The sequence below is a fragment of the Dermochelys coriacea genome, chromosome 3 (assembly GCF_009764565.3).
Source record: "Dermochelys coriacea isolate rDerCor1 chromosome 3, rDerCor1.pri.v4, whole genome shotgun sequence".
Lineage (NCBI taxonomy): Eukaryota > Metazoa > Chordata > Testudines > Dermochelyidae > Dermochelys > Dermochelys coriacea.
In genome coordinates, this window is record NC_050070.1 from 144,323,336 (window position 1) to 144,341,083 (window position 17,748).

Genomic DNA, 17,748 nt, shown 5'->3' on the forward strand with positions numbered 1-17,748 from the left:
CACTCTCACAGATCTTGGGAGACAGGCCAGTCCTTGCTTACAGACAGCCCCCCAATCTGAAGCAAATACTCACCAGCAACCACACACCACACAAGAGAACCACTAACCCAGGAACCTATCCTTGCAACAAAGCCCGTTGCCAACTCTGCCCACATATCTATTCAGGGCACACCATCATAGGGCCTAAGCACATCAGCCACGCTATCAGAGGCTCGTTCACCTGCGCATCTACCAATGTGATATATGACGTCATGTGCCAGCAATGCCCCTCTGCCATGTACATTGGTCAAACTGGACAGTCTCTACGTAAAAGAATAAATGGACACAAATCAGACGTCAAGAATTATAACATTCAAAAACAAGTTGGAGAACACTTCAATCTCTCTGGTCACTCGATTACAGACCTGAGGGTGGCTATTCTTCAACAAAAAAACTTCAAAAACAGACTCCAACGAGAGACTGCGGAATTGGAATTAATTTGCAAACTGGATACAATGAACTTAGGCTTGAATAGAGACTGGGAATGGATGAGTCATTACACAAAGTAAAACTATTTCCCCATGTTATTTCTCCACCCCCCCACCCCCCCCACTGTTCCTCAGATGTTCTTGTTAACTGGAAATAGCCTACCTTGCTTGTCGCCATGAAAGGTTTTCCTCCCTCCCCCCCTGCTGTTGGTGATGGCTCATCTTAAGTGATCACTCTCCTTACAGTGTGTATGATAAAACCCATTGTTTCATGTTCTCTGTGTGTGTATATCAATCTCCCCTCTGTATTTTCCACCAAATGCATCCGATGAAGTGAGCTGTAGCTCACGAAAGCTTATGCTCAAATCAATTTGTTAGTCTCTAAGGTGCCACAAGTACTCCTTTTCTTTTTACGTCACACTTTGTACATGATTTGTTGCAATTATATAGCAGTGGTAGCAATAATGATTTGCATGATTATATTTTAATTAGATAACATCACATTAGTATTGTCCTAAGGGAATGGAGTCTCCTTCTTGGCCATTGTCCAAGAATTTGCAGTTACTGGAATCAGACAAATGACAATTGACTCACAGTTTGTTTAAATCAGTGTTCTGAATCTGTTTTTAATTTGTGGGTAAACATTTTCAAAAGCACTAACTTAGGAGGTTTTGAAAAATTTGTCACTGCACCCTTTGAACACTTCCTGGACCTTAGAATGTTTTGTAAATAATTTATTAATCTTCCTATCAACAGCTCCTAGAATTTCCTCAGCGTGAAAATGTCTATGTATGATTTGTATTATGGTAGCACCTAAAGGTCTCAACCAAGACTCTCCCCATGATACCAGGTGCTGTATGAACACACAATCAGAGATAGTCCCTGCCCTAAGGAGCTTACAGTCTAAACAGACAAGAGGTGGAAGGGCAAACAAAGCCATAAAGTGGTGGAGTCACTTGCCCAAGATCACACCGCAGGTCAGGGGTAGAGCCATGACTAGAATCCACATATCATGAATCCCAATCTATTGCCCTATCCATTGGACCACACTACAGTGAACACCTAGAGTTATTTTGGTTCCTTGTGCTTCAGCATTTACACTAATAGGGGTTACAATGACATAAACATAATGAATTAGTTCTCTTATTTTATGGCAGGATTGTGCTCTTTAGTACAGATTTATTTCACAGTGGAAAGTATAGGTAGAATTATGCTTCCAGAATATGTTATTATGTGGAGTTTATACAGGAACACAATGAATTTCAGTCCCATGTACAGGAGGCCACCAGAATTCAAGGGGAAGGGAAACACTGCTTCTGTGACAGTTTCTTCCCCTCACCTCACCCGCCTCAACCGAAAGATGATCATATAGAGACCATGTCTGGTCCGACTGAAATCTCTGAGAATTTTGTCACTGACTTCCATAGGAGCAGGATTAAGCCTATACTTTGTAAAATAATGGTAACTACAAATGTATTCCTTGCCTATAGCTGACATTATCTTGTCTTATGTAATCTCTCATTGAGAGCACTGGTGCAAAGACTAAAGTGCATGCAGGGGAAAGAGATGAGAATAAGAAACGGCCAGGTCCATTGTTCTTTTAACTTCAGAAAGAACAACATTTAATTGAATTTTACAGTTGTTGCAAGAGATTAGATAAACTCTGGTATCAATAAGTGATTTGTTTTACCATTTAGTAAGGTGCATTAAATGAGTTTTACAAAGAGAACTGACAGACATATGACTAAGCTATTTGTGTATCACCAAAATGGTATAGCTCAGGGGTAGGGAAAGTCAGATTCTGAAGAACATCTTTTTGAACAATGTAGAAGTAATTAAATTAACAAGGGGCTTTAGGATGATAGGTTTCTTTCTCTGCATGGGGATGGATGAAGGGATAGCAGCTCAACAGAAGGTAAGTAGAAAACCTATGCTCAGAGAGGTGCTAGCGGATTACCTTCATAGAGAAACAGCATCCAAGCCACATTGTTCCTCAGAGATAATGAAGGCAAAAAATGTGAATGTTGGGAAGAACCTAAAATAAAACATTTATTGAAAAAGAGGAAGAAAACAATGGGCCCCCCAAATAATTATTAAAATTGCTTTCCAGAAAAAGACATTTGTGTTAGTTCTATTTACAAATAAAGCTGGCAGAACAAAAGGAGTTAAAACAAATAGAGAAGGGTATTTGGTTTCAAATCTTTATGGTTGTTTAGGGATAGTCTGCAACCATAATATGTACCCATGCTGTGATGTTACTGACATAATCTGGGACCGTATAGATCATTGTTGCAACCACGGTCCTGTAGTGGCAGTGGGGTAAAACCAAAGTAGGGTAAAACCAAAGTCCAATCTGTCTGTCTGGTTTGGTTTGCCTTAGAGATGGAAAAACCCCAGCCTTGGGCTATAACTGCCCTGCTTAAAGCAATTTGTCCTGAATTGGCACTCTCAGTTGGGTCCCACCAGAACCAGCATTGTTACAAATGCCACCTGTAAAAGCTTGGGGGGAGGGAGAGGTTGTGGTACTGAGATGCTCTTCCATGTTTTTCTCACAGAGAGCCCTTGTTAAGAACATAAGAACGGCCACACTGGGTCAGACCAAAGGTCCATCTAGCCCAGTATCCTGTCTTCCGACAGAGGCCAATGCTAGGTGCCCAAAGGGAATGAACAGAACAGATAATCATCAAGTGATCCATCCCGTTGTCAGGGCCGGTGTAACCATTAGGTGAACTAGGCGGCCACCTAGGGCACCAAGATTTGGAGGCACCAAAAAGCGGTGCCCCAGAATAGTTTTTTTGCTTCATCCAAAATGGGCGCAGTTCGGTCCTTTCCCCAAGCCGCCTTCCCCAGTACCCGGGTCTCCCTCACTCTGTCTCTTCCACACACTACGTAGGGCAGCTCTGTCCCATTCTGTGTTCAGGTTGCCTCTTGGCAACCCAGCCATGCATGCAAGAAGGGTTAATCTTTGTTCCTTTCTCCTGCCAGGGAAAACCTCTTCCTGGGGCAAATAAATCAAGGAGCTGGAATCAGAGGACTTGAGAATCGCCCCCATGGGCAACTTCCAGCCTTTCTCTGCCGGGGAGAGGTCCATGGCAAGGGTGGCTGCTCGCACTTTATCACAAGCCCGTGCCCTGGACCTGAGGCAGGGCACATCTTCTCACGGGAGAGTGGGGCTGGCTCTCTGGCAACTTGCCTTGGTTGCATTTCCCAGGTACTTCCTTTGTCTCTGGGGAGGGAGCGAGGGAGGAAAACACTGGAGAGGAGGAGGAGGAGGGAAGCAGACATAGTGATGGAGGGAAGGGGGGGAGAGGACGCAGGGGACAGGGAACGCGGGGTCGGAAGGGGAGAGATGGAGTGTGCAAGGCTGACCCTCCAGGGTGTGCCTCTGTCCGTCCCCCCCCCACCTTCCCTCCCCCTGGTGCTCTGCTTCTCTCCATTCTGGCGGCGCTTCTGTCCCTCACCCACCTGGAGCTCTCCAACGTGCGGGGAAGAGCCTCTCCAAAGTGAGTGAGCCACTGAGATCCCTGTGCCTCGCCACAGCCTTCCCCTCTCTCTGCCAGGGCGCTGTGCTTCAATCCAATCCCGTCCAGCCCAGCCTCGCTGCTGCTGCAATCTTCCCGGGAGGGGTGTGTGTGTGTGTGTGTGTGTGTGATTGCCTGCCTGGGCTCCTCACCACGATGACACTTGAATTTGGTGATTTATGTGTCATCAATAGCACAAGCACTAGCCACCACTGCCTCTCCCTGAGACCCCCTTCCCCTTCACCTCCCGGCTCCCCGGCGGAGCAAAGTTCTCCGGAGAGGCTGCACCGCATGGTTCTGAGCACTCCCTTTGCTACTGCAGCTCTCCGGGGCACAAGGTGGAAGTTTCGCCTAGGGTGCAAAATGTCCTTGCACTGGCTCTGGTGGCACCCCCAACACTATTCCTATAAAAAGCAGTTACAGACTGAGACAGCTCACTGTTTTACGTAAACTTTATTGTACTGTGTATAAAATTATACAATCAATCCAAAGGGAAGTTTCAGAGGCACATAATGTGTGTGGGAGTCTGACCTTTGACTTCCCCATCTACTGGGATAATTATTGTAATTTATGTTATGGTCTAATAAGTAACTAACAATATTAGGGTCTTTTGGGAATTGTGTTCCTATTGGAGCTGGTGAAACCTTTGGAAAAATTCCTTACTACCTTCTGAAATTAGCAGGAGACACGCTGGGCTTCTGTGGAAATTTAACAATGTTCCTGGGTCAGTTCAGAAGATGGAGAATATCTGACAATGTTCTCCTCGGACAAAATTAACTACTGGCATCAGAGAACATCTTCATTCACTAGAAGATGTCTTATGTGGTTTTTATTTTTGTCCGACTTTGAGCACCTCTGGTCTTTGTAAGAATAGCAATTTACATGCCTAAAGAGAATCTGGATTTTCAAGACAAAAATCCTGAGGTAGCTGTGAATGCTTTAACAACCAACATAATGATCCCTGATGGTGAAATATTAGTAGTTTAGCAGTAGAAAAGTTATTGTTTAAAGAGGTAACTCAGATATTGTGCCTGATTTTCTACTCTCATACACCAGTATTAAACCAGTGTAACTCCATTGACATCAATAGGGTTACATCAGTTTTACATTGGTGTAACTCCATTGACAATCATGCCCATTGTTTGGCAGGGCTCCCTTTGCACATTCAGCTATGTCAGTGTCACCAGATAAAGTTATCTGTGGTACCTATTGTAGTTAAACACAAGAATGTTAGTTCGGAATTACATTATTGATCATTTAAAGCAACAATATCATGTTACATAAGTTTTTTTTTACAGTGAAACCCCAGTTTAAAATTAGGCTGTGTAAAAAACCCCTAAAAAACAAAGGAGTCCTTATTTTCAGACTTTAAAAAATGAAAGGAATCAGGGCTTTCCTTGACTTTGGATAGTCTGTAAACATCCTGAGATAGTACCTGAAAGACAATAAATGAGAGTGAACCTGCATGTATGCCCAGAAAACTTCACTTATTGCTTTAATAAAGCTTAATCTTCTTCCATCCTGAAATCTCCTTCCAAAATGCCTCACTTTGTAACCAATTTCAGTAACTGCACAAAAGAGACATTTTAAAAGCTTTACACAAAAGTAACATTAAATATCAAAACTTAATATAATGTTAAAGTTATGACTTAAATCTGAATTCATGCATTATCTTTTGTAGCTCTAAGGGCAAAATCCCACTCTTATTCACACCTGTGTCAATCCAAAGTAAATTGCTGGGATCTGATTCACATTTACACTACAGCCCCTTTACACTGCTGTGGCAGCCAAAAGGGGCCTTTAACATGAGTGGGAGATGTAATGTAGCTTACAGTCACTTTAAGCCCCTTTATATTGCCAGAGCTGTGTAAAGGGGTTGAATGTAAATGACAGTCAGGCCCATTGACTTTTTTGGAGTTACAGTTTACTACTGTCCTTATTTCACCCCAAAATGTCAAGGTATGGATCACTATGGTAGCTAAGAACTGCTCCTGGACTAAAGCACTTTCCTTGACTGCTGCCTCATGGAAGCTCAAGAGGCTTGTAGGAATGCTCAGCAATAGAGGCTGTTACCTTTGTTGATGGAACACTTTCTTCCAGTTCAGTGTTGGCTACATAAGCCACATTAATGAGGTCTGATTTTCAGAGGATGGATGGTCAATACTTTCTAAAAAATCAGGCCCCATTAAGGTGCTTCAAGTTGGGCCCCCAAAAATCAGTATACCCCAAACCATAAGTAACTTTTAAAAATGGAGGCTCTAGAATAGGGTGGACAAACTTTTTGGCCCGAGAGCCACATCGGGGTTGCAAAATGGTATTGAGGGCTGGGTAGGGAAGGCTGTGCCTCCCCAAACAGCTTGGCTCCCGTCCCCTATCCACCCCCTCCCACTTTCTGCCCCCTGACTGCCCCCCTCAGAGCCCCTGACTCATCCAATCCCCCCTGCTCCTTGTCTCCTGACCGCCCCCTCCTGGGACCCCTTGCCCCTAACTACCCCCCCGGGACCCACACCCTATCCAATCCCCCCGTTCCCTGTCCCCTGACTGCCCCGACCCCTATCCACCCCCCTACCCCCTGACAGGCCCCCTGGGACCCCTGACCCATCCATCCCTCTCCCACTCCTTGTCCCCTGACCACCCCCTTCCAGGACCCCCATCCCTAACTGCCCCCCCAGGACCCCACCCCCTATCCAACCACCACCCCACTCCCTGTCCCTCCTGACCACCAGGACCCCACCCCCTATCCAACCACCCCCTGCTCCCTGTCTACTAATGGCTCTCCCCTGAACCTCTGCCCCATCCAACTGCCCCCTGTCCCCTGACTGCCCCCTGGGACCTCCTGCCCTCCTTCCGTCCCCTTACCTTGACCAGGCCACCCGGAGCGGCAGGACAGACCTATTTGAAAGCCTTGGAGGTGGGCGGGCGCAAGCTGCGCTGCCGCGTCACTGCAGGGGAGGGGGAACAGCAGGGAAGGGGCCGGGAGCTCAGGGGCCAGGCAGGACAGTCCCTGGGCCGTAGTTTGCCCACCCCTGCTCTAGAAAATGTAATAGGGAATCAACTGAAAACTCCACTTGCTAAACACCACCACATCATGCTTTTTCCTGATGTCCCCATATTCAATGTAAAGAACATTTAATGATGAGGCATTTCTGTTTCCATATACAGTACTGAGCATTTCAATTTTATCTTGAATTCCACCCCCATCCCGTGAATTATGCAAGTGTAGGTGAACATGAAGCAATCTTAGTTTTGATACCTGTGATGGTGATAAGCACGTGGCCCAATGAAGCACAGTGTAAAAAGTGCAAATGCAAAGGCTGGTAAGCACCAGGTTGCTGTGGCATAGCCAAACCATTCCACTATCTCACCAAAGAAATTAGCTCCAGATACATATGTGAACAGTCCCCCTGCATTCAAAAAAAGTCACAAGTGCATATTAGAAGGGTGAAAACTAATTACCCTCATTTCAAGTCAACAACAAAACATTGCAGGGTGGGGACTGTAAGTCACACTTTTCAAATTTAGAAGACTTGATTTTCCTCCCACTGAACCCATGTAAACCAGTGAATAATTCCAAAGCCAGTAGAATTATACTAAAGTAAAACTGGCACAAGTGAGAGGAGAAATAAGTCCACAGACTTCAAACAACTTTACAATCATCAATTCTCACAGCTAGAGACAGAGCTGAACCTATTTCACAGATCAAACTTGGTGGAATAGGGCCTGTGTTATTCAGATCATCAATCTAAATGATTGAATGGTCTCTTGTGGCCTTAAAAATCTATGAATCTATAAACTTTGGGGAGCTCAAATTCTGGATATATTTTGGAGCTAGAGTACATTGCTACTCACCAAACCCATGTTAGGGTAAATTAGTAACTGAGGCAGAAAGAGGTTACCAGAGGCAACAGGCCAACTGAAGGAGTCAGAGTCAAGATCAGAATTAGAACCAGAAAGATCCTAGATCCCCATATTGAGCTCAGACCACTTCTCTCTCAAGGACAAGACACTCCCAAATCACTTCTCTCTAAAGGGGACAGAAGATGGAGCAGAAGAGGGGTTGATGAGCAGGTTTGGCAATGGCAAAACACAGATCCAAAATATTGGTCAGGACAATTTTTACATGACATGCCATAGATTCATTAGGGGAACATGCCATAGACAGGGGAGCATGACACAGAAGAAGTCTTCAGCTCTTTTGTCCTGTGGTGGGTCATTTCCACATGCCAGTCAGAAAGGAGTGAAAGCACTCCTCTGGGCACAATCAGCATCAACCCAGCACACCTGTGCAGCTTGATTGCTGCTCAGTGCAGGATGGCCCTCTGTAAGAGCAGGACTGCAACTTAGAGTTTCCCTGAGCCTTGGAAGCACGGGGCTGCTGACCAAGAATACAGCTTGAGGGTCTAGGCTATTGAGGGCCTCCCAGAAAGGAGGAGTGTCAGTACTTCTATCTTTTTTTTTCCTCTTTGTTTTCCTGAAGGCCTAAGTGTAGTGAGAGAGGTATAGCAGCGGAGAATGCGTATGTCCCAACCCTGACGTAAGGAGAGGGAGATTTGAAGCCTGTGCACATGAGAGACCATGAACCCACATAGCATGGATCCAGAGCAAGTGCAAGTGGCTGACATGGAGCTAGCCACAGCCATCAACCCAGTAACGGGAGTTTCAGCAGCAACTGTTGCAATGGGCCACTCAACAATAGCTCCAGACAACCCAACAACAGCAGCTGCTATCCGAGATGGCGACCCAGCAGAAAGACCTGCAACAAAAACTGGTACAACAGTTACTTATGGGGCAACACGTGGCCCGGGGAGCCAGGGATCCAGTGGCCAGTGAAACTGACTAAGATGAGGCCTGATTTGTGTTTTAAAAGATTTATACTAAAGTAACATATAATGCAGGGGTCGGCAACCTTTCAGAAGTGGTGTGCCGAGTCTTCATTTATTCACTCTAATTTAAGGTTTCGTGTGCCAGTAATACATTTTAACGTTTTTAGAAGGTCTCTTTCTATAAGTCTATAATATATAACTAAACTATTGCTGTATGTAAAGTAAATAAGGTTTTTAAAATGTTTAAGAAGGTTCATTTAAAATTAAATTAAAATGCAGAGCCCCCCAGACTGGTGGCCAGGACCCGGGCAGTGAATGCCACTGAAAATCAGCTCGTGAGCCGCCTTTGGCACATGTGCCGTAGGTTGCCTACCTCCGATTTAATGTAAAAGCTTATTATAATGTTAGAGTTATGACTTAAATCTGAAGTCTTTTTCTGATTTGTGTTTTAAAATATGACCATGGGGTTTTCTTGACTACTTTCAGGACCAGGAACAGGCCTCCAGAGCACTTGGCCCTTGTATTCGCCCCCTACCTGACTGACACAGCCTGCTGAGGGCTTGACCCTGTGGCTGCTTAGGACAGGGCCGTCCCTAGGGGGGTGCAGGGCCTGGGACATAGGCGCCGAGTTTCTAATATGCCAGGGGGTGCTCCCCCTGACTCCACCCAGGCCCCACCCCCACTCCACCCTCCCCCAAGACCCCACCCCCTTCCTGCTTCTTCCCACCCCTGCCCTGCCTCTTCCCGCACCTACCCCTTCCCCTCCCAGTTCTTCCCCCTCCCCTGAGCGTGCTGCACCATCGCTTCTCTCCCCTCCCCGGCAGCACTTCCTGATGCAGTGAAACATCTGATCCACAGTAAGCGCTGAGAGGAAGGGGGAGGCGTTGATCAGTGGGGTCCACTGGTGGGCAGGAGGCACTGGGGGAAGGGGGAGGTTCTCATAGGGTGACTCCTCCTTGCCCCTCCCGCCTGCCTGCCTGGCCATCTCCCATTCAGCTCCTCACCCCGCTTGCCTGCCTGCCTCCCACCTCACCTCCCCGCTCACCTTCTGCGGAGCTTCCCAAAGCGCGGGGCCTGGGGTTGTTGCCCTGATTTGCCATACCCAAGGGATGGCTCTGGTTTGGGATTACACACTGATTAAGTCTGCCATTCTGGACTTTCTCTATATCAGCAAAGAGATGCTCCTCCACCACTTCTGTACGCCAACATGTCCCGAAGGAGTCCAGCCACACGTGATGGCCCAAAAACTGAAGGACCATTGCTGGTAGTGGTTACAGTCGGAGGAAAGAACTGGAATACTTGTCCAGCAGTTCATACAAATATTCCTCACTCAGGTATGGGAGTGGGTACTGAGGCATCAGCCAAGGTCATTAACAACAGCGATGCAAATGATGGAAAACTTTTTCACTGCTATGAAACTTCCAGAGACAGATGGAAGGGGACAACCTAGGGCTTAGAAGCTGACCCAGCCCGATGTGAAGTCTGGACAGGTGAAGGCACCCCATGCTGGTCAGGGACAAATACCCTTGTCTTCAGTCTCTCAGTGAATCACAGCAACAGGCCAGAAAGGGCCCAGACAAAATCTAACCAGGACAGTTGATTCCCAGCCCTGCTAATGAGCGGGGGTTACTACGGACTTAGATGCCAAACCTCTACAACAAGCAGGGTCATCGCTGAACAAGAAGATGGGCTCAGACAACAACATGGTGATCTTTTTCTCATGTAAGCGACTGGGACACATCTGAAGAGAATGCCCAATGATGGAGTGCAAGTATGCCCAGATGTGGACAACAGAAAGCAGAGCAAGGAAGAAAGAGCCTGCCAAAGTAACAGTACTTGGATTGATTAATGGGACAAAAGTGCGTGGTCTGTTGGACTCCAGATGTAGCCAGACCTTGGTCCAGTCTCCCCTGGCTGCGGTAGAAGGGGTCGCAAGTGAGATAATCTTCCTCCAGTGCATTCATGGAGATGTGATGGCCTTCCCCAGCTGATGACTATAGTTAACTGTTGGACAGCATATGGCTGCCCACCTGGTAGCTCCTTCCTCAACATTGGCACTACCCTGTCATTACTGGTCAGGACTGGGAATATTTTTGGTAAATTATTCTCAAGGTAGGAAAACTGGAGACTGCGACCTCTGACCTAGTCCTGGCACCTGGCTCAAGATCCATGTGACTGCCATCCAGGTTGCAGACGGAAGAGGTAACTGGGGGATTGCCATTAGCACTGCAGGCACTCGTTGTACAGAAAACAGGATGGTTCTAGCACACAGAAGGGGAGCATGACCAGCACTAGGGCTCAAGAGGCAGCATCCAGCCGCAGAGTCAGCGGAGCCAAGCAGCACCCTCATTCAGCTGGACAGATCTACGCTTGCTGAAATGGTGGGGGACAGTGTCACTACAACCATGGGCATCTCCAGCCCTGCATCCCCCATACAGTTTCCCATAGCTTCCCAATCATTTTCTGCAGGGAAGCATAGAAATTCTGCAGAGCGACATGAATTCTGCGTGCACACAGTAGTGCAGAATTTCCCCAGGAGTATATGCTATGATACTTGTCTCTCCAACCCTATATTTTTAGAGTACAACATCATGCAGGAAAGAAACACAGCAATGAAGACTTCTTTTGTGGGAAGTGGAGGAGTCACACTTGGATGATGGGATTCTGACCTCCATCATAAGCGGGGAGGGTATGTGCTGGGGCAGATCCTCTGGGCACAAACAGACTCGACACAGTGCACCTCATGAGACTTGGCAAGCCTGGAAATGGGCAAGTTCTTAAAAGGGAGGATCCCTGCTCAATGCATGGCAGCATGCTGAAGGAGCAGGACTGCAACTCAGAACTCCTGGCCCCCAGAAGAGGAGGTTACTGACCAAGGCTTGAAAGTCTTGGCTGCTCAGGCCCTCTCAGAAAGAAGGATGGCTGGTACTTTCCTCTTTGGCTTCTTGAAGGCCTAGGACTCTGCTTTTTATGAGCTGTGAAAGCAGACTGAATTTTTGTTTGTACTACTTTAACTCCCCTGCCAGGGGGCAGATGCCCTGAATTCCAAGACAGGAGCAGCACCTGCCCTGCCCCTAAGGGGGTGTTAGAGCGGTATAGCCTATGACACTTCCTATCCCACAGCTGGGCATCCCTCCAAAACCCACGCTGTGCAAAGTTCACATAAAAAGTGTTCTTCAGGACTCAGAGGGTAGGAGTGGCCTGCTGAACTCTCTCCCCTTCATCTGCAAAATTTAGGCCAAAGATGTATGATTACCATGCCTCTGCAATTAATTCGTGCTGTAGGGGGGGGAACATCTGGGTCAAGTATCCATGTGAAACTGATGGCTCCAAATAACTTTAAGAGCTTTGTGTTTTGATGTATATTTTACTTTTGTCAGCCCCCCTCCCCTCCACCCTACTATTTATCCAGTTATGCTTCTCTTTTTGGGTGAGGGGCATAGGGAGAATGTACCTTGTGGAATCTTGTAAGTATGGTCTCCAGGTTTTCTTAGCTGGCGTAGCAGGATATCACTGTGAATATTGATTCCCATGCCAAACAAAAACAACAGAACACCTACAGAATGAAAATGAGATATTGATTGGCATGATAGCTCCTGGTCTGGCTAATTACAGAATCATATAAATGTACAGCTGAAAGGGACCTCATGTGGTCATCAAGTCCAGCCCTCTATACTGAGGCAGGACCAAGTGTCAGGTCAGCTGGGCAACTAGCCTTGTTTGGAACAGGAACAGGCTAGGGCAAGAGCAGGGACAGGCTGGAATAGGAGCAGTCTGTCAGAACCACTATGCCGCTGGAAGTAACCCTGACAAGATAGTGACATTGAGCAGCCTGCTTTCATTAGGAGTCTATACATCTGCTTTGGGGTCACTTGGTTAGATCCTTGGTTGGAACCTTACTATTTGCAGGAAATTACTTCAGATGACTCATCAGGCTCAGAATATTCATCACACTAAGTAGACCCAGACCACCCTGACAGGTATTTGTCCAACCTTTTTTAAAATCCTTCAATGATGAGGATTCCACAACCTCCCTTGGAAGACTATTCCTGGGCTTAAATACCCTTAGAAAGTTTTTCCTACTATCTAACCTAAATCTCCCTTGCTGCAGATTAAACCTATTACTTCTTATCCTACCTTCAGTTGATGTGGAGAACAATTGATCACCATCCTCTTTAAAACAGCTTTTAACATATTTGAAGTCTATTATCAAGTCATCCCTCAGTTTTCTTTTCTGAAGATTAAACATGCCCAGTTTTTAAACCTTCCCTCATAGGTTATCTAAACTGTTTATCATTTTTGTGCTCTCTGCTGGACTCTGCAATTTACCCACATCTTTCCTAAAGAGTACTCTAACTGAGGTCTCACCAGTGCCAAGTAGAGCAATACAATTACCTCCCATGCTTACATAGGACACTCCTGTTAATATACCCCAGAATATTAGCCTTTTTCAGAGCTGTATCATATCCAATTTGTGCTCCTCTATAACCCCCAGATTCTCTTCTACAGTACTACTGCCTACCAGTTATTCCCCATTTTGTAGTTGTGCATTTGATTTTTCCTTCTTAAGTGCACTACTCTGCGCTTACCTTTGTTGAAATTCATCTTGTCGATTTCAGACCAATTTTCTCCAATTTGCAAGGTCATTTTGAATTCTAATCTTGTCCTCCAAGTGCATACAACCCCTCCTAGCTTGATGTCATCTGCACAATTTATAAGCACACTCTCCACTCCATTATCAAAGTCACCAATGAAAATATTGAATAGTACCGGACCCAGGACTGACCTCTATGGGACACCACTAGATATGTCCTCCCAATTTGACAGTGAACTATTGATAACTTACTCTTTGCAGATGGTTTTTCAACCATTTGTGCACCCAATATAATTTCATTTAGACCACACTTCCCTAATTTACTTGTGAGAATGTCATGTGGAACTGTGTCAAAAGTCTTACTAAAATCAAGGTATATCACATGTTCCCCCTATCCACTAGGCCAGTAACCCTGGTCAAAGAAGAAAATTAGGTTAGTTTGGCATGATTTATTCTTGACAAATCCATGATAGCTATTCTTTATAACCCTATTATCCTCTAGGTGCATACAAATTAATTGTTTAACAATTTGTTTCAGTATCTCTCCAGGTATCTCAGTTAGAATGACTAGCCTATAATTACTTGGGTTCTCCTTGTTCCCTTTTTTAAGATAGGTACTATGTTTGCCCTTCTCCAGTCCTCTGGGACCTTGCCCTCCTCCAGGATTTCTCAAAGATAATTGCTAACTGTTCTGAGATTGCTTCAGCTAGTTCCTTAAGTAACTAGGGTGAGTTTCATCAGGCCCTACAGAGGTGAGTAGCCCCAATAGATGCTGCTCATAAAGTTTCAGGAAGCTTATGGTGCAGGTACCTTGATTGCCATAAGTGGGATCGGAAAGGAATTTCCGCCCAGGTCAGATTAGCAGGGACCGTGGGGTTTTTTCACCTTCCTCTGTAGCATGTGTGCGTGGGTCACTTGCCAAGCTTATCTGAGTATATCTCACTTAATCATATCCCTGTGATTGCGGGAGCCTCAGGCCCTGGTGCACCTTGATCCCACCTAGTCTCTGCATGTGGCACATAACAGTCCAGTCTCCTGTGGGCTGTAATTCTTTGGTCTAATTTCAGTCGTTGTGCTTAGTGTGGGGGTGGTGGGTGGGGTTGGTGGCCTGTGGTATACTGGAAGTCAGACTAGATGATCTGGTTGTCCCTTTTGGCCTTAAACTCTATGACTTGAACACATCTAACTTATCTAAGTGTTCTTTCACCTTTTCTTTCCCTATTTTGGCTTGCATTCCCTTCTCCTTTTTTAATATTAATTGTGTTGAGTATCTGGTCACCATTTAGCTTCTTAGTGAAAACTGAAGCAAAATAGGTATTAAGCATCCCAGGTTTCTGGTTGACATCAGTCATTAGCTCTCCTTCCTCACTAAGTAGAGGATCTACACTTTCCTTCATCTTTCTCTTGCTCCTAGTGTATTTAAAGAACCTCTTATTGCCTTTTACGCCCCTTGCTAGGTATAATTCATTTTGTACCTTAGACTTTCTAATTTTGTCCCTACATGCTCATGCTATTCTTTTGTACTGCTCCTTATCAGTTTGACCATGTTTCCACTTTTTGTAAGATTCCTTTTTGATTTCAGCCTTAAAAGCTCCTAATTGAACCATATTGGCCTCTTACTATCTTTACATCACATTGGAATAGTTGGTAGTTGTGCTTTTAATACCGTCTCCTTGAGAAATTGCCAACTCTCTTTAGTCCTTAGATTTTCTATTATAACTAGTCATTATCACAGGTTTCAGAGTAGCAGCCGTGCTCTAATAAATTTGTTAGTCTCTAAGGTGCCACAAGTACTCCTTTTTTTTTTTTTTAACTAGTCATTATGTATTCATTAGGGCAAATTTATCTTTGGGGGAAGCAGGTATAAATCCATTGACTTCACCCTTTTACACCTGGCCTGAACTGGAACCATGTGTGAATTCAAAATTTATGCTTTTTGGTATCCTAATGAGAAAGCTACCAAGTTAAATGATTTCTGCCACCAGAGCCAATACATATAAATGAATGATGAGAAAACAGCATTTGTTATGGGATCCTACTGTAACCTCAGCACAGCTGCTAGTATAGATGATGTGTGCCAGGAGCAGAAGAAATCTGAACAAGGTTGAAGGCATAGTGTCCATGGATGGGTCAGTAGGGTATGTGCTAAAACACATGGACTATACGCTAATCCTAAACCTCAGTCTGGAATGTAGAATGCATCAGAAGATTGTTAACCTAAGTAATCTGGAAGAACCCAGATCAGGGTGCTCAAAGCTTCCCTTCCTGGCTGCCAAGTTTCAAGCATACACATGTCTGAAAACAGAATGTATCTCATAGATTTCAAACTGACTAGGATTAATTCATTGTTGTATGCAGTGTTGTTGTAGCTGTGTTGGTCCAGGATGCTAGAGAGACAAGGTGGGTGATTAATATCTTTTATTGGACCAACTTCTGTTAGTGAGAGACAAGCTTTCAAGCTTACACAGGACCTGAAGAAGAGCTCTGTGTAAGCTCGAAAGCTTGTCTCTTTCACCAACAGAAGTTGGTCCAATCAAAGATACTACCTCACCCAACTTATCTCTCTATTGTTAATTCAGTCAGCAGTATACTTGTTGGGCCTGACTCCTCTCACATCAGAATAAATTGAGATAAAGTCTAGAGATATCAGTGGAGTTGGACCAGTGTGAAATTTGGTAAAGTGAAAGGAAAATCAGGACTAATTGCAATATTGTTGGAGACATGTTGGTCCCAGGATATTAGTGGGGCAAGGTGAATGAGGTAATATCTTTTATTGGATCAACTTCTGTTGGTGAGAGAAACAAACTTTTGAGCTACACAGAGCCTTCTTCAGGTAGCTCAAAATCTTGTCTCTTTCACCAACAGAAGTTGGTCCAATAAAAGATATTACTTGACCCACTATGATGGAATGCACCCCTGTATTCATATCCTACACACTATTGTAATAATCTTTGTACAATATATGCCTTGTGAGGTATCATTTGGAAACTAATAATTCACTGGACAATAATATCATGATGAAATGTGTGTAGTAAAATTATGTAACAAGTTATGAACATAAGCTGAAATCATAACTGAAGTGTGTTTACCAGACAAGTCTAGGGCGTGGGTAAACCTGTTTCTCAAAGACAAATGACAAGCTCACACCTCTAGCCAGGTGTCATCAAAGCTGATGGGCCATCACCGATCAAGCAGTAATTCTTTGGCAAGGAAGTAGGGCAGAAAAACAGATCTGCATCTGAGGCTATGTACATACTACCATTTACTGCATGGAACCTCTTTCACCCCCAGACTCCTTGACTCCAACCTCCCAGTGGGAATGAACTTTATCTAGGGGTAACCCTCAGGAAAATAGAAAAAGGAGTACTTGTGGCACCTTAGAGACTAAATTTGTTAGTCTCTAAGGTGCCACAAGTACTCCTTTTCTTTTTGCGAATACAGACTAACATGGCTGCTACTCTGAAACCTCAGAAAAATGCATTTCAAAGGATGACTGAACAGTAAAAGTGAGGGGCAAAAACAGCCCAAGCTCTCTCTCCCTATCCATCTCTTTTATTTTCACCTAAGACAAAAGAAACAGCCACTGGATTTTGGGAGCAAATATTGGCCTGAGAGTTCGGTCAGCAATGTTACTTTAAACGTATGTTAAGAGACTTCGGCTTGATCCAAGTCTAGTTTGTTAAGTTTAGTACTAGAAAGTGTTTTATCTTTATTCTTCTTGTGACCATTTCTGACTTTAAAGCATTATACTTGTACTCACTTAAAATCTACTGCTTTGCAGGTAAATGAACTTGTTTTATTCTTTAATTAAAACTGATCCAGTCTTGTGAATTGTTTGAGTAACTCCATTTAAGGTAGCAGACTGTTGTATATTGGTCCCCTTAAAGGGGCAACTGACCTAATATATCCGGATTGTCCAGAAGAGGACTGGATAGTGCAGAACATAAGTTTTTTGGGGGAAGTCCATGACTGGGTGTGTGTCACCCTGCAAGTAGTAACCAAGGCTGCTAGAAGCCAGAGAGTAGCTGGTGTTTGCTAATAGGCTGCTGGGGTCAGAGCTGCTGGACATGGGCTGTGGCTATACACAGACACTCAGGCTGTGACCTGCATGATGTCTGGCTGTTTGTGAGGAGCCCAGGTTGGGAGCTACGGCAGCAAAGCATGGTGAGGCACCCCAGGATTTCAGGGCAGAAGTGACACAGCCCCTCACTAGTCTGGATTGCATCCCGCAATGTCATACCCACATTGTCTCTCTACCATTTTAATGCTAATTTTACAGTTGTCATTATTGTGACTAATATTAAACAACTCTGTTCATGAATACTGGAGGAAGCAAGAAATAC

At 45.0% G+C, this 17,748-nt stretch overlaps 1 protein-coding gene across 1 annotated transcript in view; it reads right to left on the minus strand.

Annotated features, from left to right (window-relative positions):
- Window positions 1-4,446: 4,446 nt before the first annotated feature.
- Window positions 4,447-17,748, minus strand: part of SRD5A2 (steroid 5 alpha-reductase 2) — a 59,356-nt gene continuing 46,054 nt past the window's right edge. Inside the window, exons 3-5 of the mRNA XM_038396613.2 lie at window positions 12,266-12,367; window positions 7,242-7,392; window positions 4,447-5,423 (exon numbers count right to left, since the gene is read on the minus strand). Of these exons, the coding sequence (XP_038252541.1) occupies window positions 5,357-5,423; window positions 7,242-7,392; window positions 12,266-12,367 (320 nt within the window). The 3' untranslated portion in view covers window positions 4,447-5,356. The remainder of the gene's footprint in view (window positions 5,424-7,241; window positions 7,393-12,265; window positions 12,368-17,748) is intronic.